A 26,863-nucleotide genomic window follows, 5' to 3' on the forward strand; every position below is an offset into this window, starting at 1 on the left:
AACCAGCCCTAGTCAACAAACAAGCCCCACCCACCACCCAGTCTGTTGCAACACAAAACAACAACGGACATACAGCCAGCACCAATCAGCACCAAGCTACCAATCATGATACAGCCACACATCCAATCAATCCACTTACTGAAACAAAGCCAGCACTCCACACCCACCCACCAAGATTTATAGGAAGACAGCCGCTCCAACCACACTTTAAGCCCAAAAAGCCTGAAGATGGCGAGTGAGACCTCGCCGAAACGTTGCCAAGACAATTTCAATCTTACACAGGAAAAGACCCGAATACAACAAGACGAGCATGTATGTATGTATGTATGTATGTATGTATGTATGTATGTACGTATGTATTGTGTCACAACCCCTGGTATGCCCAAATATGGGAGGGAGCATACTGCTTCCCTTTTTCTGTCTATGGGTTCACCTTAGGAGCCATCCAGGCATAACAAGATATATGTAATAATAAGAGAGAGGTTTAGAAATTGAATGGTGGTAGTACTAGATATTTTTAAACAATATGAAATGAAAATTAAATGTAATAACTATGAGTAATAACATGTTTATGTGTACTAAAATTATGATACAAAGGTATCACACTGTACACACACACACACATATATAGATATAGATATAGATATAGATATAGATAATATATTTGTGTTACAACCCCTGGTATGCCTAAATATGGGAGGAAGGTCACTACTCCCTCTTTCTGTCCTTCGGCTCATCACAGAAGACCATGCAGGCAGAAAACCATATTTTTATTTTTAATGTTGCCTTTTTATATTTGTGTTGTATTTGTACTGATAAATAAATAAAGGGAGACTAGTATAGATCTATTTCGAGCTAATTAGCTCTCATCAGCTAGCCATACCCTACAGGTTCAAATCCCAGTAAGGGTATATATATATGCAATATAAAATAAAATAAAAACTTGAGCAAAAAAAGATGTGTGGACAGTTGGGAATTCTGGGAGTTAAAATCCATGCATCTTAAAAGTTGCGAAGGCTTGAGAAAGAGTCTTTGAGACCAGCTTCTGTCCTCGTTCTGGGTTGCCTACTGGTTTGTTCTCCTCAAAGGTAACAAGTGAAGACCGTTCTCTGTGCCATATCTGAAAGGGGACCCAAATTCTTCACCTTTTTTTTTGTTACACCCCCTCCCCAACGCCAACAGTCTAGACAATTTTTTTTAAAAAGCGGCTTCCTTTTTCCCCAATCCGCAAAATGTTCAATAGGCAATAAATGTTTCGATAATAACTCTGGCATCTGTCAGGAACATGTTGCAAAAGTACCACAATTAGAAAGCAGTATTTTTGGGTGGGTGGATGTGGTTTTTTTTTTCTTCTTAAAGGGAGAAAACAAGCTGTACAAATCACAGGAGGCATATGGACGTTTTTTACAGTTGCGGGCCTCAAAAAAGTACATATGAAATGTAGAGATATATACCTGAATATTTTACAAAGCAAGGAGAGGAGATGGTGGTGGCCAAAGAACTCTTCCTTATTTCTTGCCTTGCCTCGTGATTACAACCCTCAAGTGGTAGCTACAACCCAGAATACAACCTGGATTCATTTGTTTCAGTGCTATTGTCGTTTCTTCAAGCCCAGGCTGGCTCTATCAAACTTTGAAAGTTTTCCTGCTCTCAAGTCTCATGTCTCAAAAGCCCGTGTTTATGGATTGATGTCCAGTCTTCTCGCGCCCTCTGGTGGACGCTGACAGAATGAGACTCCGATTGCTCAAGCAGGAAGAGAGAAGATATTCAAAAAAGGAGATTTGTCTTCGGTAGTGATATAGTTTCAAATTAGGAGTGGAAGGACCCCTGATTTAGTGGTTAGCTGAGGCCATAAAGAACCGGGGTGAACAATTCAGTGATAATCCAAGGCACAATATGGATGGTTTGGAATGTAATAACTTTGTTGAAACTGGCCTAGCAGAGGCTGGGTGGGGACTATTTAAAAGATCCTTTATCTGCCTTTTGCTCCATAAAAGAATGGAGATATAGTTAATAATAAATATAGCTGCTTATCCAGTTACAGTTTTGTACCAAAAAGTTTGAAAAGATTTACTTCTCCATTCCTCTGTACTACAGGTAGACCTTCGGCTTACAACCATTCATTCGTTCAGTGACTATTTGAAGTTGCAATAACACTGAAAAAAGTGATGCATGGCCAATTTTCATACTTGCAACCGTTGCCGCATCCCTATGGCCATGTAATCAAAATTCAGGCGCTTGGCAACTGGCATGTACTTATGACAGTTGCACTGTCCCGGGGTCATGTGATTGCCATGTGTAACCTTGCCAGCTGGGTTCCTACAAGCAAAGTCAAAGGGGAAGGACAGATTCGTTTAACAGCTGCAGGGTTCACTAAACAGCTGCAGTGATTTGCTTAACAACTTTAGCAAAAAAAGGTCATAAAATAGGGCACAACTCGCTTAACAACTGTCTTGCTTAGCAACAGAAATATTGGGCTCAATTATGGTCATATGTTGAGGACTACCTTTTATTAGGAAATAATACTAGGGAAACAATTTACTTATATATTGATTTGTAAGGCTGTCCAACTCAAAAGCTGGCCCAGCGTACAAATAAAATAACCGTACAATACAAAAATTTTAAAATTCCAATATATAAAATGATAAGTAATTGTGAATTAAACAATGCAAAGGAGGCTCCCCATACGCCTGAAGACTAAGCCAGATCTTAATAACTTTCCTAAGGACAGGCAAAGGTGTCATATATCTATCTCAATATTGTTTTATTGGAATATATAACAAACTATTTCAAACAAGAAAGCTTGAATTTATACCCAAAACTAAACTATTAAATACTTTTGCTCAGGTGGCAAATGTGCAAACAGTTAGCTTGCTTCACTTCAAGAAGGCAAGAAAAATTTACAGCATATGCACTTGCTGAGAAAAATACATCTCAGCTCAGGATGCGGTGGCTCAGTGGCTAAGACACAGAGCTTGTCGATCAGAAAGGTCAGCAGTTCGGCGGTTTGAATCCTTAGCGCTGCGTAACGGAGTGAGCTCCCATTACTTGTCCCACTTTCTGTCAAAAGCACTTAAAATGCAAGTAGAAAAATAGGAACCACCTTTGGTGGGAAGGTAACAGCCTTCCGTACGCCTTTGGCATTTAGTCTTGCCGGCCACATGACCACGGAGACATCTTTGGACAGCGCTGGCTCTTCGGCTTTGAAACGGAGATGAGCATCGCCCCCTAGAGTCGGGAACAGCTAGCACATATGTGTGAGGGGAACCTTTACCTTTACTTATTGATAGATTGATATTACAAGTGTAACCACTTATTGTGAGTAAAAACTAGCTGCAGTTTTCCTCACAGGATGAAAATTCATATTCTTCATAATGAACAGAAGTCCTAAGTCTAGTATCCTGATTTTTTTTTTTAAACGTTAAGTTCCTGATACAGGAAACGGAGTTGCAGAGGTATAGTGTGAACTTGAAACACAGGAACGGAGGAATCACGTATTCCCACTTGCAAATCCTGACATTTGAAAACCTCCTTTCCAAACTGATCCGCTGTTGCCACGCAGATCGTTTGTAACAGCCAGGAGAAAAAAGAATGGCGATGACAAAAAAGTGATGAAGATCTACTTTCTCAAGCTAATTTTTAATTGAACTAGGAGTTTAGTGCAGAACATTAAGCTGTCAGACCATTGAATTGAGATTTCTTCAATCCAGCGATCCCATAGTGTAAACAGGAACGACTAGAACCCTCTATAGGAATTCCTATAGGGCAGAGACGGCTAACCTTTTCCGGTCTGAGTGCCCAAAGCGTGTGAATATCTAAACCCCCCAAAATTCAAAGCACGCACCCCTGCACATGTGCCCCATGCCCCCACATGTGCCCCATGCCCCCCACGTGTGCCCCATGCCCCCCACGTGTGCCCCGTGCCCCCACATGCACCCTATGCCCCCCGCATGTGCCCCGTGCCCCTGCATGTGCCCCGTGCCTCCACATGTGATTAGGGGACTGCAGACTAAAACATATGAAGAACAGTTGCAGGAACTGGGTATGTTTAGCTTAAGAGAAAGAAGGACTAGGGGAGACATGATAGCATTGTTCCAATATCTCAGGGGTTGCCACAAAGAAGAGGGAGTCAAACTATTCTCCAAGGCACCTGAGAGTAGAACAAGAAGCAATGGGTGGAAACTAATGAAGGAGAGAAGCAACTTAGAACTGAGGAGAAATTTCCTGACAGTTAGAACAATTAATCAGTGGAACAGCTTGCCTCCAGAAGCTGTGAATGCCCCAACACTTTAAGAAGATGTTGGATAGCCATTTGTGTGAGGTGGTGCCTAGGCAGGGGGTTGGACTAGAAGACCTCCAAGGTCCCTTCCAACTCTGCTATTGTATTGTATTGTATAGGTAGTATGGTATGGAGGTTAAGGAGTTGATCTAGAATTGTGGTAACCTTAGTTCTAGCTCACCTCAGTCAAGAAAGCTCTCTGGATGACTTTGGGCCTTTCTACCAGCCTCATCTACTCTATAGGTCCCTGATGGTTGTTGGGATAATGGGATAGAAGCAGCAAGAAGCAGCACCAAACACTGTAGCTCAGCCATGAGGAGATCATGCCTGACAACTAGTAACCACAGAGGAACTTTAAGACTTTCTATCATTGCTATAATTATCACATTTACAGCTGGGTAGAACCTCTGTGGAGAAATGAAGTCTTGCCTTTCAATACAGTACACATTTCTGAAGAAAGGTTCATGTGGAAAATGTTCTTAAATCCCTCCATCAATTAAAAAAAAATCCGCTTTGACTTCCAGTTTCTATTTGATGTTTTGGTGTTGGCTGCCTCGGCCTGCTCGGATTAGCCACCTGTGCCGGAAAAGCCTCCTCTCACTCTCTCTTTGTTTCCACAGCCGGGCCAGCTGCACAGCGTTGTGTCCTTCATTATCTTCATCACTGACCCTGGCTCCACCGTCAAGGAGGATACCGATACAGTCAACCTGGCCTGAAGTGACCGCAACGTGGAGGGCTGTTCTACCCAGAGGGGTTTTAAGTTTCAGATCAGCACCTGGAAAGGAATAAAATAATTAATAATTAATACTTTATTAAATTTCTAGACCGCCCCCTCTCCCCGGAGGGACTCGGGGCGGTGTACAGGAATAAATTTTAAAACATACAAACAATCATATACATAGCTAAAAATCAAATTAAACAACCCCTGTACGAATTTATAAAAATTAAAAACATTAAAAACAGAACCTAAAACCAATCCTAAAAATTTAGAAATAAAACTGAGGTGGGAAAGATGGAATTAGGCCAAGCCGGCTAGCTGGAATAGGTGGGTTTTAAGTTTCTGACGGAAGGAGCGGAGATCCGTAGTCATTCTAATGTCGGGGGGGAAGGTCATTCCAGAGGGTCGGGCCCATCACAGAGAGAAGGCCCTTCCCCTAGGCGTCGCCCGCTGGCACAGCCTAGTGGACGGCACCCAGAGGAGTCCCTCTCTGTGTGAGCGAATCGGCCGAAGGGATGTATGGGGCAGGATTGGTTTTAAGATCTAAGTTCTTAAAGACATAGATCTGGAATTCCATAAGATTGGGTTTAACATTTCTTTTGTATAAAATGCAGTCAGAGATAGTCTCTTTTATCAAGATCAAATGAAGTACTAATACCACTCTATAAAACCTTACTAAGACCATACTTAGACTACCGTATCCATTTTTGGTCACTCACCACACTATAAAGAAAGATGTGGAGACTCTAGAAAGAGTGCAGAGAACAGCAACCAGGATGATTAGGGGACTGGAGACTAAAACATACGACGAACGGTTGCCGGAACTGGGCATGGCTAGTCTAGTGAAGAGAAGAACCAGGGGAGACATGATAGCAGTCTTCCAATATTTGAGGGGCTGCCACAGAGACGAAGGGGTCAAGCTATTTTCCAAAGCACCTGAAGGCCAGACAAGGAATAATGGATGGAAACTGATCAAGGACAGATTCAACCTAGAAATAATGAGAAATGTTCTGATAGTGAGAGCAATCGACCAATGGAACAGCTTGTATTCAGAAGTTGTGGGACCTTCATCACTGAAAGCTTCCAAAAAGAGATTGGACTGCCATTGCTTAGAAATGTGTAGGGTCTACTGCTTGGACAGGGGGTTGGACTAGAAGACCTACAAGGTTCCTTCCAACTCTGTTAATCTGTTAAAGGTCTGTTATCATCGGAGGACACATTTCTCATGCTCCATCGCTGGAGGCTTGTAACAAACTGGACAACCACTTGTCTGAAATGGTATAAGGTCTCTTGCTCGAAGCAGGAGGTTGGATTAGAAGACTTACAAGGTCCCTTCCAACTTCGTTATTCTAACCTGAGCTGTTCCTTCCTCTTAAGCAGAGGTTTAAGTTGTCCATGTCATCATTCCCGCAAAATGGGTTTAGATACATCCGCCTGGTCCTTATCACTCTGTTCATTGTCTGATGCAGCCCTCAAGATGTTGGAAGTTGGGCAGTTCATGGAAAAGAGGCTGGATCAGCTGGAGGCAGATCCGATTTGACAATATGGCCAGCAGGAAGGGTTGATTTGAGAAAGGAAAGTTCCAAAGCTTTTTTGGATACAGAAATGTTTAAAGATACCAGTCTTGGAAGCCCCAAGCATGAAAACAGAAATCAGTTTTTTTTTTTTTAAAAAAAAGACATTCTTCCCTCAGCCCAGTTTTGAATAGAAGTGACCTCTCTAGGATTAAGCTGTTTTAATTTTGACTTAGCAAAATTATTACTAAATGATAGGTAGTCCTCGACATTATAGGTGGTCCTTGACTTACGACCACAATTGAGTCCAGCATTTCCATTGCTAAATGAGACCATGAAATGAGTTTTGCCCCATTTTACAACCTGTCTTGCCACTTGCCACTGGAGACTCTAGAAAGAGTGCAGAGAAGAGCAACAAAGATGATTAGGGGACTGGAGACTAAAACATATGAAGAACGGTTGCAGGAACTGGGTATGTTTAGCTTAAGAGAAAGAAGGACTAGGGGAGACATGATAGCAGTGTTCCAATATCTCAGGGGTTGCCACAAAGAAGAGGGAGTCAAATTATTCTCCAAGGCACCTGAGGGTAGAACAAGAAGCAATGGGTGGAAACTAATCAAGGAGAGAAGCAACTTAGAGCTGAGGAGAAATTTCCTGACAATTAGAACAATTAATCAGTGGAACAGCTTGCCTCCAGCAGCTGTGAATGCCCCAACACTGGAAGTCTTTAAGAAGATGTTGGATAGCTATTTGTCTGAAATGGTATAGTGTTTCCTGCCTAAACAGGGGGTTGGACTAGAAGATCTCCAAGGTCCCTTCCAACTCTGCTATTGTATTGTATTGTATAGGTAGTATGGTATGGAGGTTAAGGGGTTGATCTAGAATTGATCAACTATTGTATTGTATTGTATTGTTGTTAAGTGATCCACTGCAATTGTTAAGTTAGTTCAACCTGGTTGCAAAATGAACCTGGCTTCCCCATTGACTCTTCTTGTCAGATCGCCAAAGTGTCATCACGCAACCCGGCGACATTGCCACCGTCATAAAGACGAGCCAATTGCCAAGCGTCTCAATTTTGATCATGTGACCATAACGGACGGACGTGTGAAAAATGGTCGTCTCTTTTTTTTTCAGTGCCGTTATAACTTTGGTGGCTAAACAAAAGACTGTAATCCGAGGATATTAATTTGGGTCGGGGAGGGTGGGGGGTCAGCAGAGGCTATATTATGGGAGTCCTTTCAGAACTTAGCACGCTACCGTTTTGGAGCAAATATTCCACGGCCCTCATGTGGCCTCTGTGGGCAGAAATAAATAAAGCCACGAACGCTCGATGGGCCAACCAGTCGCTCCTCTTTTCTTCCGTCATTAGCCTCGAATTTGCGGTGCTGAACATGGAGGTCTCTGTAACGCCTACGGTTTGCAACTGGCAACAAAGAAGCAAACGTTAATGGCTCCGTATTGAGAAGCAGGCAAAGGAAACGTCATAATACATGCCGTGAGGTAGTTGTACGCCGTGAGGTAGTTGTCGACTTGCAACCATTCATTTAATGCAGTGTTTCTCAACCTTGGCAACTTGAAGATGTCCGGACTTCAACTCCCAGAATTCCCCAGCCAGCATTCGCTGAGAAGGTTGAGAAACACTGCATTAAATGGCTGTTCAAAGTTATGACGCTCTCAGAAAAGAAATGATTTACCCTTGGCAATTTGATTGCAAACATTTTGTTGCCATTTGAGGAGACATCGTCAGCACATTGTGAATTGTCAACTCAAAACACACTGACGATGTCTCCTTGAATGGCGACGAAGTGTTTGCAACCAAATAGCCAAGCTCGGAGCTCAAACCAATAGCCTAACCACCAACCCGAGCTAATAATATTATTCACGCTATCCCCCATAGTGACTTGATCACAATTTGGGCAATTGGCTCCCATTTATGACCAGTGGCAGACACCAGTGTGGCCACATGCTTGAGATTTCTAACTGATTTCCTGGCAAAGAAATGCCCATTGGGGAAGCTGGATTTGGCTTAACAATCTTGTGATTTGTTTAACGACCTCCGTAAAAACTGCTGTAAAATTTGGTCCAGTTCAGATTACAGTGATGACAGAAACTCCCGGGGACAGTGCTACCATCATAAGTATGAGTCAGTTGCCAAGGGTCTGAATTTTGATCATGCGACTATGGGGATGCAAAAGTGTGAAAAATGCTCATAAGTCATTTTTTTCATTGCTGTTATAACTTCGAATGGTCACTGAATGAACTGTTCCAAGTCGAGGACTCACCCTATCTAATCCTGGTTTATTTTCTAAGGAAACCAAAATATTCAGATGATTTTACTTTGTTTCGGTGCCTTTTGTTTCGACTGTAGTGGGTCTCAAAGTCTTGAAGTGGCCAGGGCTGTCTAGATCTCGGTGAGAATTTTGGATTTTGATATGTTTAAACTGAGTCTGTTATGTAAGTGTAAGCGTTCAGAACCACAATTAATCAAGATTTCTGAAAGCAAATTATTGGGATATTGTTTTGCTTCCTGATTGTGGGCCTGATCTTAATCTTGGGGTTAATCCATGTCCATCCAGGTGTTGATTGCTGGTGGTGAGGTTTTTTGTTCCCATTTTGACTTGCTGGTTGTCTCTTTTGAATGGTATGTAGCAGAGGTGGGTTCCTACCGGTTTGGAGTGGTTCGGCCAGTGGTGGGTTGCAGGCGGTACGTCCCGGTACAGGCATACCGGAGCCTGCCCGGAGCACCGGATACCGTTCCGGTATAGTGCTCCGGAGGGCCCACCTGCCCTCCCGAGCTCCTTACAGGTCTTTTAAGGCTTCTGTGCACACACATGGTGCATACAGCAGCACATGGCACATACAGGCTTGCGGAAGTGGTAAGACACATGCACGCACTGCGCGTGTGTGTGCACACACTGCACGCATCCATGTGGATGATGCTGGGCCCCTTCCAACCGTACCAGTTGGAATGGGATCCGGAACCCACCACTGGGTTTGGCTGAATAGGTAGTAACTCAGCCAGACGCATGGCTGAACCAGTTCTACCCTCGGCGGTGCCATCTTTATTTTCTGTTCTGCACATGCGCAGAACAATCTCCATTGAAAAAAATGTGCTTTTTTTCCTTTTTAAATGTTGTACACTTGTACAGACCTTTTTAAGTGCAACTGCGCACGTGTCTAAAGCGCACGTCTGGCTTGCGGGCGAGCGAAGAGAGTGCATGCGCACAAAAATTTCCGCGCGCCAAGCCGGTAGTAATGCTGGCAGGAGCCCACCCCTGGTATGTAGATGTTGTTTGCGTCTGTGTGTCTATGATGATCAATTTGTCAGCTTCCAGGAATTCTCTAGCAGAGCAGTGGTTCTCAACATTTTGGATCCAGTGGTGGGATTCAGCCAGTTCGCACCTGTTCGGGAGAATCGGTTGTTAACTTTCTAAGCAGTTGGGAGAACTGGTTGTTGGAAGAAATCGCGTTTTGTTTTTTTCCACTTTACAGGGCTAATCCTGTAAGGAAGACAGGAAGGAAACATTCTGGTGTTGCTTCTAGCCCAATCTTTATTACCCTACTTACAGAAACTGACTCTCTGGTTAACGCTTATTACATTGTAACAACTAAGGCGAAGCGCCCATCGACGTGAGTGACGTTGAGTTGGCCACACCCACCCAGTCACATGACCACTGAGCCACACCTACTCAGCTAGTCCTTAGGGCAGAGAACCAGTTGTTGAATTATTTGAATCCCACCACTGCCTGAATCCCCTTTAAATATCTTTTGTGATCATGGACCCCCCAAGACTTAATTCAAGATTTAAATCATAACGTTTCTTCTATCCTTTACAGACCCCCTGTGACAACATTGTGGTGCTCTCGAGGGGTTCACGGACCACAAGTTGAGGATCATTACTCTAGATCAGGGGTGTCCAAACTTGGAAACTTTAAGACTTGTGGACTTCAACTCCCAGAATTCCCCAGCCTGGCTGGGGAATTCTGGGAGTTGAAGTCCACAAGTCTTAAAGTTCCCAAGTTTGGACACCCCTGCTCTAGATGGTCTTTTTTTTGGTATTATGCACAAGTTTTGCTGTTTCTCGCCTTTTACCACTGAAATATTCCTTGCCTCAAAGGAAGCCCTTCAAAAAGCACTTCTTGTGGCTTCTACAGAACAGCATGAGGTACTTTTTAAAACTTTCAGACTAACCCTCTTGACCTTTCCACTTGCAGCTGCAGCCACCAATGGTCCCCAAGAATCTTCTGGCCAAGTTCGCATAGTGAGAGTTCCTCCAGGGACGATTTCATGTTTCCTCAACGTAGACTCATCCGCAAGATCTACTGTCGAAGCAAAGTGAAAGTAGTAGTAGTATCTCCTGGGAAGGTTTAAAACACTAACGGTAAAGCATGCTAGTCATTCACAACTCTAGGGGACGGTGCTCATCTCCATTTCAAAGCCAAAGAGCCAGCGCTGTCCGAAGACATCTCTGTGGTCATGTGGCCAGTATGACTAAACACCAAAGGTGCATGGAACGCTGTTACCTTTCCACCAAAGTGGTCCCTATTTTTCTACTAGCATTTTACATGCTTTTGAACTGCAAAGTTGGCAGAAGCTGGGACAAGTAACGAGAGCTCACGACGTTACACGACGCTAGGGATTTGAATTGCTGAACTGTTGACTTTTCTGATCGACAAGCTCATCATCTTAACCTCTGAGCTACTGTGTTCCTTCCTTAAAACACTACATGCCAATAATTGCATTTTTAAAAAACAATTCCTAAGAGCTGCAGCTTCCTTGGTGCTCTCTGAGCTTCCTTGGTTTCATTACTCACTAGGTAATGAGCTGCCTTAAGTGATTGACTAATCAACTAGAAGATACACATTTCTGCCTAAATAAAATGACCCGATTAATTTAACTATGAACACAGATTTTATTAGCACAAAACTTGGGAGTATCTATGTACTGTATGTTGTAGCCGCCAGTGGAGCTGGCAGCAGATTCGGACAGTGAGGAGGTTTGGGGAGGAACATGGGTGAGTCCTGGAGTCTAGGGAAGGCTCTGACGAGGGCTCTGCATTGGATGCAGAGATGGGATCAGAGCCATCTGATAATTATCAGCTGCCTTCCGAGTCAGACATCAGTAAGGCAGATGAACAGCTGGAGCCTGTTCCCAGTGTGCACATGCGCAGAATTGCCAGACAAAGGGAACAGCTAAAGAACAGGGATTGACTTGGGAGTAAGGACACAGGTGGACGATGAATGGCCCCTCCCAGAGGAAATAAAAGAGGAGCGAAAGGGGAGGGGTGTTTGCAGGAGACAATTAGTTCACTCCTGCAATCATGCCAAGTATTGCGGCATCTGAAAGATATCAACCTGGCCACTCTCCAAGCCTGATAAAGGTCGGTAATTGCGAACTGTCTTGAAAGACTGTGGGAGAGGAAAGACTTTGCTGGAGAGGAATCCACTGTAAATTAAATAAAAAGGTTTATTGGGACAAGGATTTGGCTTCGTGCTGCTGGGGAAGCCTAGGTCAGAACACTGTGCAAGTTTTTTGCTGAAGTATATCCAAACTTGGTCTTCTATGATGTAATATAACTGCCTTTTATAACCATATATTTTTATCATTTACTCTGGAGAGTAAACTTTTGACTAATAACCCTCGAAACTCCAAAATTCAGAGAGAAAAAATTCCTGGCTCAGCCAGTAATTTTGCCACATTACATGGAGGACTATGACATTGTGGTAAGTGGGACATAGCTGCCACATAGACAGGAGGGCTCACCTTCGTCCAGATACTGAATTCTCTGGAAATTCACTGGGATCCCAACAAAAAGCTCAAGTCGGTTCTTCAGTTTGCCGATAGTTAAGTCCCGATGACATTCGGGTAAGAAAAATAATTCTTCGGATTCAACTATTTGCAGCTTGATATTGAAAAGCCGTAACTGCGGAGAGGAAAGCTCTCCTAAACGCAACTGTCGTTGCCATAACGTACGTGAACTCGTTCCAGTTCTGGTTTGGGGATTTGTGGCAACTGTCGGTCTTCTTTTGCTTTGCATTCTACAAACAAAGTGGAGTCTTACCACCCAAGAATCCCCATAGACACTTTCCACACCTGAACCAATGATGTCATGACAGAAGAACAATGCCTGCTAGGCAAGTCACTAGGACGTAGCCAATGTGATGTCATGATGCTGCTAGAACACACATGTGCAAAGTGCCACCTGAGAGCAGCAAGCATAGGTAAAACAAACGTATGATTCACAATAATCCCAATGAGATGATAAGAGTCCCCAAAGAATCAAGCTCAAGTCAGCTTTCCTCACTCATGCAGCACCCTGTAGTAATTAGCCAATTTGGTCTACTGTCAGGCCTGGAAGCCGTCTTTTACGGCCATCTTTCAGTTTCTAATCTATTTAATATTTGAACAAGCCTCCAGGACTGCCACATTTAATGCTGTGGGAAACTGGGAGGGGGGATTGTATGGAGCTGGGGAGATATAGACCATAACAACATTCCTTTCTCAGAGAGTCAAGGACATCCTGCCCTGCACCTGGAGGGGTGTGATTGGGAGGCGTCTCCAGTTGAGACGGTGACTTGATTGGGCCATGTGACGGACATGTGGGTGCTGGGCAAGGGGCTTGCACTTTCTTTTAGGTGGGGAAAACCTGGAAACTTTCAGATTCGGGTTTTCCCAGATGTGCCAATATGACATCTCTAATAAAATGGAACTTTGAGCCTTGAATTCTTACTTTGTTGGAGGTGTTACTTGGAACCCTGACATTTAAGGTATCAAGTTAGATACGAGTTATAGTCCCATCTTAGCAGTGAAAGCCAGCTGGGTGATTCTGGGTCAGTCCCTCTTTTGTCAACACAACTCACCTCACAGGGTGGTGGTTGTGCGGGGGAAATAGGAGGCAGGAGTACAGGCAGTCCTCGATTTACAACAGTTCATTTAGGGACCATTCGAAGTTACGCCAGCACTGGAAAAAGTGACTTATGACCATTTTCCACACTTACGACCGTTGCAGCATCCCCATGGCCGTGTGATTTGTATCTGGATGCTTGAGAGCTGTCTCACATTTATGACGGTTGCAGTGTCCCAGAGTCATGCGATCCCCTTTTGTGACCTTCTGGCAAGCAAAGTCACTGGGGAAGCCAGATTCACTTAACAAACGGATTGCTAAATTAAGTACTGCAGTGATTCACTTAACAAATGTGATGAGAAAAGTCGTAAAATAGGGCAAAACTCAACAAATTTCTCACAACAGAAATTTTGGGCTCAATTGTGGTCGTAGGTTGAGGACTACCTGTATTAGACATGTTTGCCACGTTGAGCCATTTATTAAAAAATAATAAATGTGGGATATAAATAAGTGATACGAAATGCTGATTAATGCTGTGCTGTTTGCTAAATGATGTCCGAAAAGAATATGCAGTAGTAAGAGTACACTTAATAAATAATAGATAAAACAGTGGTGGAATTTATTGATATAAATAAGAATAGAAAGTTACATAGATTCTTACAAAATCAGTGGTACATTCAGACTCTATCCAACTATTTGGATTCTAACCACCATTCTTTACAGGTTTAACTACTACAGCAGAATTGCAACTAAAGAGTTGTAACTATGTTGCAACAGATAACACCAGGTTTGATTTCAAAATGAAATCCATGCAGCTTCTGTAAGAAGAGGTGACTTATCAGCTTTAACTCACTGTGAGGTTTAATTACATTTATGTTATTTGAAAAAGAGCATGTGACTATCTTCCTTGAGTGTGCACGGTGTTTTTTCACCTACAGAGCAACCTGCAAAGTACCATCACCTGTCATGCAGTTATTACAGGTAAACAGTTTTTAAGACTACTGTACTGCAGTAGATCCCAGTGCTGATTTATAAGTGGGTCTAACAGCCATTGTGAAATGATGTGGGTGCAATTATTTTTAACCCAAAGCTAAATAATAAACTGAATGTAAAAAATATATGGGGAACCAAAGCAAGTTGGGAGTGTCCATAATTTTTCCTTCCTCTACTGCATGCAACTATAGAGTTTGAAAACATTCTTTTAAAAAATTTCACGAAAAGAAAATTGTTTAATTTTTAAAAATCCTCAGCTCTAGGAAAAGGTGGTAATTATTAATGCAAAGTTTGATTTGTCATTTCAGTGAAAATTTTCAGCCATTTACTCATGCATAAATGCCAATCAAAGTATTTTCATGAAAACTACATCAACGTCCTCCACGTTTATTTTTGATATTTAGTTGGATAGTGCGGGAAATAATTCTAATCTAAAATTAACATGGCCATCAAACGACCGTTCTAATGTCTAAACAGCAGACAGTTCTTTTCAGACATTTCTACATGCATTAAAAAACATGGTGATGAAAAAAATGAACTTTTTTACAGAAGCAAAAATTGAACAACTTTTTAGAAAAATCGTAACTATTAAAATATATGTAGGATACTAGCATTAGAAAAAGATAGTGAAACTACAAAAGAACTGTCACTGCAGAGTAACTGCAGACATTAAAAAACCATTTGCATTGAAGAGGCATTTTGTTTAAAACTTACTCAAACACTTAAATATAGAATCAGCTTGAAGAATTTAGTTTACACATTTTTATACTGAAATACCAAAGACATATTTTTAGATGTTCAAAAAACATTTTAGAAACTTGCAAAGTAAATAAGATTATTATAAAATCTAAAAACTGTTTCGCAACCTGGAACACAATCTTTCATAGCATTGTGTCCAAAATGTGTTAAACAATTCTAATAAATTAAATCATTGTCGTTTGTTTTTTTTTTAAAAAAAGACACAAATGGACAATACACAGGACAACTACTTATTTGTAACAAGGACATTTAAGATATTAGCTAAATAATCAGCCTTGCAACAAAGCGTATTTTACATATTTTCTAAAGTGATTCCACCATGTTTATCCCAAAATTAAAATCTTTCTTATAGATTTTTGGGATTAAAAACCTTATGTCTATATCAATACACAATTTAAAAACATCTTTAAGAGTATTGTTCCGTAACTGAAAAACCGTTAACTCAAGCAATGATCATTTATTTCCATGAATGATTCCTAGGAGGTGCCTATGTCATATACATTTTGTTTTGCCAAACAAATCATGCTGTAAGAGGGGCTGTTTTGGGGTGGGGGGGAGCTTAGTTCTTACACTAGTGCATATAGTAAATTTATTGTATAAGTTACACGTTCGTATCTATCTAGAGCTAGGGGACTCACGGTATAATCTTTAAACCGGGAATGTTATGTCCAGCAGCTCTCACCAGACCACTGTTTTTCAACCTTGATAACTTTAAATACTCCCAGAATTCCCCAGCCAGCTAGTCCAGACAGCTGAAAATTGCCAAGGTTGGGAAACACTTCACAGACTGAGTCTTGTTGTTTTTCCAAATCCCTTGCATGTATTACTATATTTTAACAATGTAAAATCAAGATAAACATTGATCTACCTCTTACCCTTTCCTTTTCTCCCCCTTATTTTTTCCCCATTTTTTATCTTGTCCAAAACAATTAAGAAAAACTATTATTTTACTCTATTCGTAGCTTTAGCAAGCAGCTCAGGGATCAAGGCTGGTCTAAGTCAGGGATCTCCAATCTTGGCGACTTTAAGACTTGTGGACTTCGACTCCCAGAATTCTGGGAGTTGAAGTCCACAAGTCTTAAAGTTGCCAAGGTTGGAGACCGCAGGTCTAAGTAATATGACTTCATATGCACATAGTGAGATCAGGGCAATTGCCCTCTAAGTGGAGATCCTCCCACACTAAGTGGAAAGCTATTTCAGAAGGTCTCCCAGTCTTCAGAAATAGCTGATCATGGAATACACAATTAGGGAGAAATCTGCAAAATCCAAGGGCTATGCAGATCGCTTGGTAAAATACTTCATACTGAATTTTCTATCAATCTTGGGGGGGGGGGATATCCACAGTATACACACTCAATTCTTGGAACTTCACATTTATGCTAACTCATATCCCTAGCTTCCTGCTCCTAAGGGAAAATTCTTAAATTTCCTTCTATTGAGCAAATGTTGAGAAACTCCCCAAAACATGTCAGCTCTATTCCTGCGGCAAAATCTAACAGTTTATAGGTCCGAGCATCAAACCATCTCCTATGAAATATACCCTAGAAAATATGTAAGGATTTCTTCTGATGTAGCTATTTGAAAACCGCAGTTTTCCTCAGAAGACATACCAGCACCAGCCAGAGAGAAGTGAATAGGAAGGACAAAGAATAGTTCATTTAACTTCACTCTACTAACATTCATGGAACTGTCTGCTATCACCTTAAGGAGAACATTAATCTGTACTTTTACCTTATCTTTTTTCAAGTTGCAGATTTGTTTTCTTAACTTTTTTTGTTTTTTACCAAAGAGCACATTTTCATGCTTTAAATAATGTAATACAATAAAATGGGGATGCCCATGGTTCAATTAAGAAAAAAATAAGCAGGAGGCCCACGTATTTTAGGTTCACCAACCATGCTCTTAATTTCAGTAAAACCAAGCATTGTCTTGGCTTGTCACTGTAACTTGAGTCAGTGTGAAAAGCACATTCTTAGTTTGCGGAATGATGTTTTAAGCTGCAAATATGCAAAAGCTCACATAACCATACGAACATATAGCTGGATTTTTGATAAGAGATAAATAAGCATTGCTCCTTGTATTCATGAAAGAACATAATTATATACAAAATTTAAAAAACAAATATTCCATATCAAGGTGGCATGTACATAAAAGGACAAACATGTTTCTCACTTTAATAAACAGAATTAAGAACATGGCCTTTTCTTGCGAATTGCATTATTTCCTTGATAAAGAGTTCTCTTCCACCACGTTGGTTAGTAGTCATAGCAGGAACTTGTTAGCTGAATAGTAATTTCATAGGCTACATGGACAAAAAAACCTTAATTTTCTTTTTCAAGTAACGTTATATGCATGTTACTGAGTTTTGGTTTGATGGTGGCAAAAAACGAAACGTCTTGATCCCTATCTGCTTGGAGAACCAAAACAGTCTCTTCCACAGCGTCCAGATGAGGATTCCCGACATTTCTAAAATACGCTAAGAAATTAACATGAGAATATTATTCAGCATCAAAGCATTCATTTACCTTTTTTTAAACGTTCAGTGGGGGGCTCATGAAAAACCAACAAAAAAATGCAAAGCAAACAAACAAAAGGAATAGGAAATACTAATCAAAGTTTTTACAGCAAGGAAAAGCACAGAGATGTTCAGGTTATTAAAGCCTACCAAGTAGTGTAGTGTAGGGTAAGGTAGGGTAGGGTAGGGTAGGGTAGAGTGGAGTGGAGTGGAATAGGAAAGAATAGAATAGAATAATAGACTAGACTAGACTAGACTAGACTAGAGAGTTGCAAGGGACCTTGGAGATCTTCTAGTTCAACCCTTTAGGCAGGAAACCCTATACCATTTTCAGACAAATGGTTATTCAACATCTTATTAAAAACTTCCAATGTTGGAGCATTTGCAATTTTTGGAGGCAAGTTATTCCACTGATTATTTGTTCTGTCAGGAAATTTCTCCTTAGTTCTAAGTTGCTTCTCTCCTTGATTAATTTCCACCCATTGTTTCTTGTCCTGCCCTCAGGTGCTTTGGAGAATAGCTTGACTCCACTTCTTTGTGGCAACCCCTGAGATATTGAAACACTGCTATCATGTTACCCCTAGTCCTTCTTTTCATTAAAGTAGACATACCCAGTTCCTGCAACCGTTCTTCATGTTTTAGCCTCCAATCCCCTAAACATCTTTGTTGCTCTTTTCTGTACTCTTTCTAGAGTCTCCACATCTTTTTTATATTGTGATGACCAAAACTGGATGCAGTATTCCAAGTGTGGCCTTAGTGGTATTAACACTTCACGTGATCTTGATTCTATTCCTGTTTATGCAGCCTAAAACTGTGTTGCCTTTTTTGGCAACTGCAGCACAAGTCTGTATAGTAATATGTTGTAAAAAGGAGTCCTTGTGGATTTTATTCCACCAGTTGTTGCTGACTCTTGGTGGTAGTGCTCATCTCCCTTTCAAGATCATTGGGCCAATGCTGTCCAAAGATATTTCCACAATCATGTGGACCAGTAAGATGTTATGGAGCGGTGTTACCTTCCCACCAAAATGGTATCTATTTATCTACTCGCATATGCATGCTTTCAAACTGCTAGGTTGGTAGGAGCTATGGTATAAGAAAGGGGCAAACCAATTCATTTACGGAGATAACTCCACAACCTGACAATTTTATTCTGTACCACATCTTAGGCATTCCACTTTCAATATATCAGAAGAGTCTGGAGAACCAATAAGCAAATCTGCACTGACAAAGATTCAACAGATCAATGACAGAATACACACTTGCAATCAGAAAGATCCCAAATGATTTCTGATTATGTCTTCTTGTTTTTTGTTTTTCAAATTTGGCTGTTTGCCGAGATTGTGGGAGACAGGGTATAATAGGGGAAATTATTTTTGTACCGCATGCTTTGCTTATTGTAAAGAGCTTAAAAGTTTTTAAGTTTTTATTTTATTTATTTATTAAATTTCTACACAGCCTGTGTCACCAAAGTCACTCTATGCATAATGCATAAATAAAATAAAAATCAAAACTTGAGGCAAAGCTGGAAACATTTTTCTCTTGAAATTCCAAAATGTCATTGCTGATCAGGATCAATAATACTGGGTTTAGATGAACCAAATTCTAATTCAGATTAAGGTAGCTCAGTTTGGCCAGGTGAGTCTAACCAGTTCATGTAACCTGTCTGGAATGGTATAGGGTCTCCTACTTGAGCAGGGGGTTGGACTAGAAGTCCTCCAAGGTCCCTTCCAGCTCTATTCTGATTATACTTTTAAAGAGAACCACTTAGTGCATATTAGCACTATTACATAATGACAGAACTCAACTACATTTGAAATCTGTTTGCCTACAAAAGGACTAAACATACCTTTCTCCAATAATGTCTGCCTCAATGCTTTGGCAAGCAAAACCCGTACGTTTGGCACAGGATCAGAAGCCAGGCTTAGAAGGCTGGGCAACAGATGTTCAACAAACTGGTCCACAGGCATGCATTCTTCTTCAACTACTGCCTTTAATCAGAAAATAGGAAAAAGCACTACAGGTAGCCCTTGACTTACAATAGTTCGCTTAGTAACCGTTTGAAGTTACATCAGGCACTGAAAAAAGTGACTTATGACCAGAGCTGTGGTGGCGCAGTGGTCAGAGTGCAGTACTGCAGGCTACTTCTGCTGACTGCTGGCTGACTGCAATTTGGCAGTTTGAATCTCACCAGGCTCAAGGTCAACTCAGCCTTCCATCCTTCCAAGGTCGGTAAAATGAGGACCCAGACTGTTAGGGGCAATAGGCTGACTCTGTAAACCACTTAGAGAAGGCTGTAAATACTGTGAAGCAATATATAAGTCTAGGTGCTATTGCTATTTTTCACACTAATGACCATTGCAGCATCCCCATGGTCATGTGATTTACATTCAGGTGCGTGATAACTGACTCACATTTATGACAGTTCCACTGTCCCAGGTCATGTGATCGCCTCTTGCGACTTCTGGCAAGCAAAGTCAATGGGGAAGCCAGATTCACTTAACAACTTGTGTGACTAATTTAACAACTGCAGGGATTCACTCAACAAATACAGCAGTAAAAGTCATAAAATGGGCAAAACTCAACAAATTTCTCAGCGACATAAATTTAGGGCTCAGTTGTTGGTCGTAAGTTGAGGACTTCCTGGATTGAGTAAACTGATATGGATTATTGAAATTTTATATGCATTTTGCTAAAATCTTAGTATTACTACAGCTAAAAGATAATGATCTTTCTTATGAGACACTGCCTTTAATGAAAATTAAATATGTAGTATTTTAATCACTGAACATGCTAATGTTCATAGATATAACAATTGTGATAGACTTTGTGTATGTCTGTGTCTATTCAGATTTAACATATCAGACAGATTGTACACATGGGTAACCACATGGATTTTACATGGGATTTGAATAATGGCTGTTTGTTGAGACATGCTAACAGATCTTTTTATATGTGCTAAAGATGCAAAACAGCCGGATATACGACTCAGCAGTAACATCCCAAATAGCTAATTTCTTGCTGATCTTTGCAGAGAACTTTTGTTGATCTATGCACTCTAATATGTGCACATTGCAAGTCAAATTATCTTGCATCCTCAAAACTTCTATAAATAGCCTTAAAAAGCAGAACACAGTTCATTCCATTGACAGATGGTACAGCACAGCGGTGGTACTCAATGTTCAGTAATATTAATATTGCACAGGCAAAATGGAAGAAATTGATTACAGCTATAATGCTTAATAGTACAATTACGTAAAAATAATAATTAGATGTAGAACAAGGAACCAAAGACTTTCTTAACTTTCTTCAGCATCGTGCAAGGTATAAAAGATAGGACACCTCACACGAGGGACCGGTTAGCTTCTGATCCATTTGATACTCAGAAGGAAGTTTTATCTTTTCTGCAAACAGTTTTGATATTAACACAACCTTGTATCATACCCAGTTCACATGATATTCATGCAAAAGAGCTTAGGCTGAGAAACTGTAAGCACAGGCTATTTGGTTTTATTTAAAAAGTTGTGTGGCATTTTGTTTAATAAAATACAGGCCTAATTTCAATGCGTCATAATTTATACATTAGCAGCTGCGGGATGCTGTTCTGACTCCTGTAGCATTCGCAATGCCCACAGAAGCTATGAAATGAAGAGTTATGAAGCTACTAGTTGACAAATTAGCCTTACAAAGCCAGAAAATAAATCGCTACCACATGGATTTCCTTCAATCCTTAGCAAAAGTTTTATCTAGAAATGTAAGAACTTGACTTTTTTATAAAGCTAAACAGCCAAAGAGTGATTCCCATTGGTAAGCAATGCAGATAGGTGTCATCATGCTTTCGGATCACAATGTTTAGCGACATAAATTCCCATCATAAGTCGAGGACCACCTAAAGGTATAAAATAATCTTCTCCAAATAAGCTAGTGAGACGTGTATTATAGAAGAAGAAATCACCCGCTTTATCATGTGTCCCTGTTTATATTCATATGCTGAAAATAACTTCAGAAGTATATGAAAGTGATTTTTCCCCCTTCCTTCCAATTCTCAGAAACTGCCTGGACAACTCCCTGCATTTTTCCTGGCAAGGTTTTTTAGAAGTAGTTTGTCACTGTTTCCCTTCAAGGCTCTCATCTTGGTTATACACCTGAGCCTAGATAACCAGGACAAGATACCTTCTTGAGATACCTTTCACGTTTTAAAGTTATGAGTGTTCTCCTCAAATTTCAATTCAAATTTCTCACGCAGGAGACCAACGGTATGATTAGCTTTAATACCAAAATTGCATCAGATAGCTCTGTTCTTTGCTCACATCACAGATGCTGCAAGACACAGACTCACCTGGCAGATGAAAGCAAAGGCTTGCCGACCAATCCACTTGGAACAATGGCGGAATCTCATAATCAACTCATTAATGAAATTTAATCCCAGAGAGGTTGCATTGTATGCATAGAACTTCTGAAGTATTGCTACAGCCTGCGAAAATATCAAAGGATCAAGCAGGAGCAAAGACAGCAGTGTTACAAACTACCATTCCCACAGCAAGTATCACTCATTACACATTTGTCTCCTGCGAATCTCTATAAATAAATATGATTTTTATGAAATTTGTGGGAGGGTGGGATACTGAAATACGTTTCTAGCATTTAAAAATAGACTTGTTAAGCCAAGTGGCTATTTCATGTAGAAGAAAAGGAGACAGGCCGTTGCTTTACCAATTTGAAGGAAATCCACCGGACTTCAGAAACTTTATCTGAACAGAGTGTTAGTGCAATATGTCTCAAATGGTCGTACACATCATTGGGATTATAAAGTTCAAGTATCAAAATGAGCTGCCTAAAAGAAAAAGAAAAAAGAATAAATTATATATGTTCCTGCTTTTAGCTGAAAATGCAGGTAAGTCTGGAAAATAACACTATTAAGGAATATCATTAGCATTTTGTAGTGGCTTCTTCCATACTTTTTGGTTAAAGAATCATTTACAGATCAATTAAGATCTGTTAGCTGCCCAGAGTTGCCTTATATATATATAGCCATTATATATACTGCCATCCATTATATATATATATATATATATATATATATATATATATATATATATATATATATATATATATATATATATATATATATATATATATATATATATATATATATATATATATATACATACACACATACTGCCCATCTCGCTGATATATATATATATATGTATGTATGTATGTATGTATGTATGTATGTATGTATGTATGTATGTATGTATTTGTGTTACAACCCCTGGTATGCCCAAATATGGGAGGGAGCTCACTCCTCCCTCTTTCTGTCCTTCGGCTCATCACAGAAACCCATCCAGGCAGAAACCCATATTTTTATTTTTAATGTTGCCTTTTTATATTTGTGTTGTATTTGTGTTGTTATTTATCAGCACAAATACAACATATCTATCTATCTATCTATCTATCTATCTATCTATCTATCTATCTATCTATCTATCTATCTATCTATCTATATATGCTGGTTTTGTTGTATTCGGGTCTTTTCCCGTGTAAGGTTGAGATTGTCTTTGCAACGTTTCGGCAGGATCACACCTGCCATCTTCAAGCTGTGGGCTGAAGATGGCAGGTGAGATCCTGCCGAAACGTTGCAAAGACAATCTCAACCTTACACGGGAAAAGACCCGAATACAACAAAACCAGCACATATATATATATAAATAAATAAATAAAATGGATGGGTGGATGAACAATTTCAAGATCCTTTAGGTTCTTGAATTATATCCTCCTTACTGCTGGTTATATATTTTTTTAGATTTTGTATTTTTCACTGGTGAAATACCTGTAACTCAGAAACCAAGCTTGAACAACTCTTAACAATGGAAGATGCCAACAATGAGCTACATATATTCATTGCTATTGCAAGAAATATAAGGCCATGCTTGTGCCATATGGGCACCTACTAATACATACATTTACCAAGTAATTGAGTACAGTAATTTCAGAAACTAATTTGATAGCGCAATGCTGACATAAAAGAAAATGTTACAAGGTTTTGCCAGTAGATGTCACCGATGTTACAATATGTTACACCATCAGAATTTGCAGTCAACATAAAATTAATCAAATTATGCAACAGTAGCACCAAATGCACTGGAATGTAAGGAATAAACTTGTTTCAGTTACAAAATCTGAATTTGTTTAGGGTCACACAATGGAATTCAATGTTTCTTTGAATTTTGCTTATATTGCAACAAGTTTGCCAAAAAAAAATATGAGGAAGCAAATTTTGTTGCTGTTGTTGTAATTTATTAGTGTGCCATATCTTGTGACTTTTGGCAATTAACAATAATCCAGTGTTGACTTATCAATGGAGGCTATTCTAGAAGGCTTGGGCCACCCATGAGAACAGAACACATCCAGGCACCACACATCAGCCCATACCGGGCAGAAATGTAACATTGTCAGCAATATCTTCTGAAACATGCACTCTGAAGGGATTAGATCTAGTTGGTAGAATGGTCCTGCAGGTTAAACCAGCATTTTTAATTGCATCTGGATAACTGTCAGAGGCCTGAACATTAGTGTAATATAATCAGGGTGCTGAGCACATGCAGGGCATTGCATTCTAGAGCAAATGCAGTTTCTGAATGGTCTCCAAGGGCAGCAATGTCAAATGCATTGTAGTAGTCCAGGCGAGTACCGAGAATAGCACATGTCACTGTAGTAATGTTCTCCTACTCAAGGCAGGGATGAACTGGCAAGTGAGCCAAAGCTAGGCAAACAGTCTCCTGGGCGTAGCCTGCACCTATCTCCAGCAATGGCTATCAGTCCAAGAAGGCCCCCCGCTGTCACACCTTTGCTCCCACAGGGGCAGGGCTGCTCCCTTGAGAGACACCACTGGAGCTAACTGAGGGCCACAGTGAACAAATAGCAACTTCATCTCGCTTGAGTTCAGCTGAGGCCTGTTTCCTCCCATCCAGACCCTAAGAATCTCTAGGCACTGAGACAAGATCTCTACGGCACCTTCAGCTGAGCCTGGGGTTAGTGATATATAATTGCGTATCATCAGCATATTGATGATTCTATTCCCCAAACTGTTGGATGACTTCACCCAGCAACTTCATATAAATACTTAAAGGTTTTGGGGGAGAGGGGAGAAAAATCAAACCTTGCAGCATCAATTTTTCTTCTCTTTTCTCCCCCACTCACCATACCACCAATTGGAATAATCCATTCAGGAAGGAGCCAAACATCTGAAATTAATACCTCCAATCCCCATTTCTCACAGGTTGCCTAATATTTCCTGGCTGATGATATCAAAGGCTGCTGAGGGATTTAGTAAGCTCAGGAGGTGTCACTCTTTGTCAGGCCCTGACAAAGAGTGACCAATGCCATTTCAGTCCCAAGCTCAGGCCTGAGCACTGAAAAAGGCCCAAGTAATTGGCTTCCCCCAGGACACTATTTTAATTATGCCTTCTATGCTTGAAGGTAAATGACACATCCATTAAGCAATAAGCTTATGGAAAAAAATCAAAGGAATCTTAACTTACTCTGCAAGTTCATAACGAAATCGCCAATTCCTGCTATTGTCGGTCACCACAAATTCTTGAAGCTGAAAAAGGTATTCACGTCTTTTTTCAGCATGAAGCAACTAAAAACAAAACGATACAAAACAATATGTCTGACAACTGATTTTTCTTTTGTCTGAAGACACACACAGCGTTTGATGTTAATCTAACATCTATGAAACATAAAAGACTCATTTCATAGAAATACTTCATTCGCAGTACAGGTAGTCCTCAATTTAATACTGTTCATTTAGTGACCATTCAAAATTACAATGGCATTGAAAAAAGTGACAAGGGGTTTTTGGGGGGCAAGATGACTACTGAAAAAACCTGTCTGTATGGGACAGGGATCATTAAACATGCATAAAATCCAGGAATATAAATGTGGGAGAAAGTGCTCCTTCAGGTAACTTGGTCTTAAGCCATTTAGAGCTTTAAAGATCAAAAACTAAAATGGGTCTGGAAATGAATCTGCCAGGAACTGATACTACAGATAGCCTTCGGGTTGCAACTATTCATTCCGCAGCCATTCAAAGTTATGATGGTCCTGAATGAATAGTATTGTCAACCCTGAAACTGGCTTGACTGAGGCCATTTTGAGACTTCAGCGTTGATACACTAGAGAAGAGGGACAGGGAGGGGGGATAGAGATAGTTGGGGTGTTGTAGTCAAAACAAAATATTTTCTCTTGGGAACCAAGGACATTCCTGCATATGTTTGGAAGGAGGGGCCTGGAGTCACCTAGCAACTGGACAGCGTCCTGGTTGGACCATGTGACTGATTGTTTTGAGAAGGTGAAAAACTTTTAATTACATGAAAACCGTGAGAATAGTCAGAGTCGGTTTTCACCAGCCTGTGCCAATATGACATATCCAATAAAATTATTCTTTGAGGAATCTACCTGCCTCAAGAGTTTTGTTTGCTATGGGTATGTTACTTGGAACCCTGACAAGTATTTAACAAGCCCCTGCAGTCATACAATCATGATTTTTGCACACCCACAAGCAGTTAATAGGAAAGCCAACGGGAAATTGGAAGTTCAAGGATGCTTGTTTAACGATCCACATTATTCCTATTTAATGAGCTCCAAGGTCCCTTCCAATTCTGTTATTCAGTTAAAGTATCAAGAGTGGTGGGGCTACTGGAATTGCCATCACTAACATGCTTTAGGACTGCGTCCCTTAGCAATGGCTTAGCCAATCCCAGGGAGCATCCCTATTGTGAACTGAGGTTTCCAGACCCTTTTCAAAGCAGACCCATGCTCAGAAACTGCAATAACCCAAGCAGGAAATTGCCAGAGTATGAATGACTGCCGTGAGGCTCTCCCTAAATCTAGGTCTCTTCTCAGGAGAGAGGTAGGTAAATCAGAACAAATGTGAACTATCCCTACCTTTAAGAAATCATAAAGATGTTTGAGGATTCCAATGCGTACTTCATCCAGATCTTTTAAGAAACCATTGAAAATAGGCACTAAATCGGCTGCTGTTAGCTGATCTCCCAGAATTACAGCCAACTCGTGAATAGAAAAAGCAAGCGTGCGACGGACTTTCCACTGAAAATAGTTCACACAAATGGGCAGAACAGTACAGAACACAGTTGAGTAAACACGATAAGATTAAAGGACATTTAAACAAGAGAAACCTAACGTATGCAAATCTATAGTGCTACCAAATTGCCGATAC

At 40.5% G+C, this 26,863-nt stretch overlaps 2 protein-coding genes across 3 annotated transcripts in view; both read right to left on the reverse strand.

The window, feature by feature from the left end:
• Window positions 1-4,806: 4,806 nt before the first annotated feature.
• Window positions 4,807-12,548, reverse strand: ANKRD60 (ankyrin repeat domain 60; the record flags this gene model as incomplete). The annotated part of the gene is made up of 4 exons (XM_081949181.1): window positions 4,807-5,054; window positions 7,769-7,934; window positions 10,703-10,868; window positions 12,229-12,548. 4 exons carry the CDS (start codon window positions 12,546-12,548, stop codon window positions 4,807-4,809), a joined length of 900 nt encoding a protein of 299 aa, XP_081805307.1.
• A 1,405-nt stretch (window positions 12,549-13,953) lies between these two features.
• LOC309390035 (serine/threonine-protein phosphatase 4 regulatory subunit 1-like) overlaps window positions 13,954-26,863 on the reverse strand; it is a 41,535-nt gene continuing 28,625 nt past the window's right edge. For both annotated transcript variants that reach the window (XM_081949110.1, XM_081949109.1), the window contains 6 exons: window positions 26,572-26,733; window positions 25,164-25,264; window positions 22,333-22,453; window positions 21,959-22,093; window positions 19,469-19,610; window positions 13,954-17,583 (listed from right to left, as the gene is read on the reverse strand). In XM_081949110.1, the coding sequence (XP_081805236.1) occupies window positions 17,429-17,583; window positions 19,469-19,610; window positions 21,959-22,093; window positions 22,333-22,453; window positions 25,164-25,264; window positions 26,572-26,733 (816 nt within the window). In that variant the 3' untranslated portion in view covers window positions 13,954-17,428. The remainder of the gene's footprint in view (window positions 17,584-19,468; window positions 19,611-21,958; window positions 22,094-22,332; window positions 22,454-25,163; window positions 25,265-26,571; window positions 26,734-26,863) is intronic.

The sequence above is a fragment of the Natrix helvetica genome (genome assembly GCF_964273705.1).
Source record: "Natrix helvetica genome assembly, chromosome: 3".
Taxonomy (NCBI): Eukaryota; Metazoa; Chordata; class Lepidosauria; order Squamata; family Natricidae; genus Natrix; species Natrix helvetica.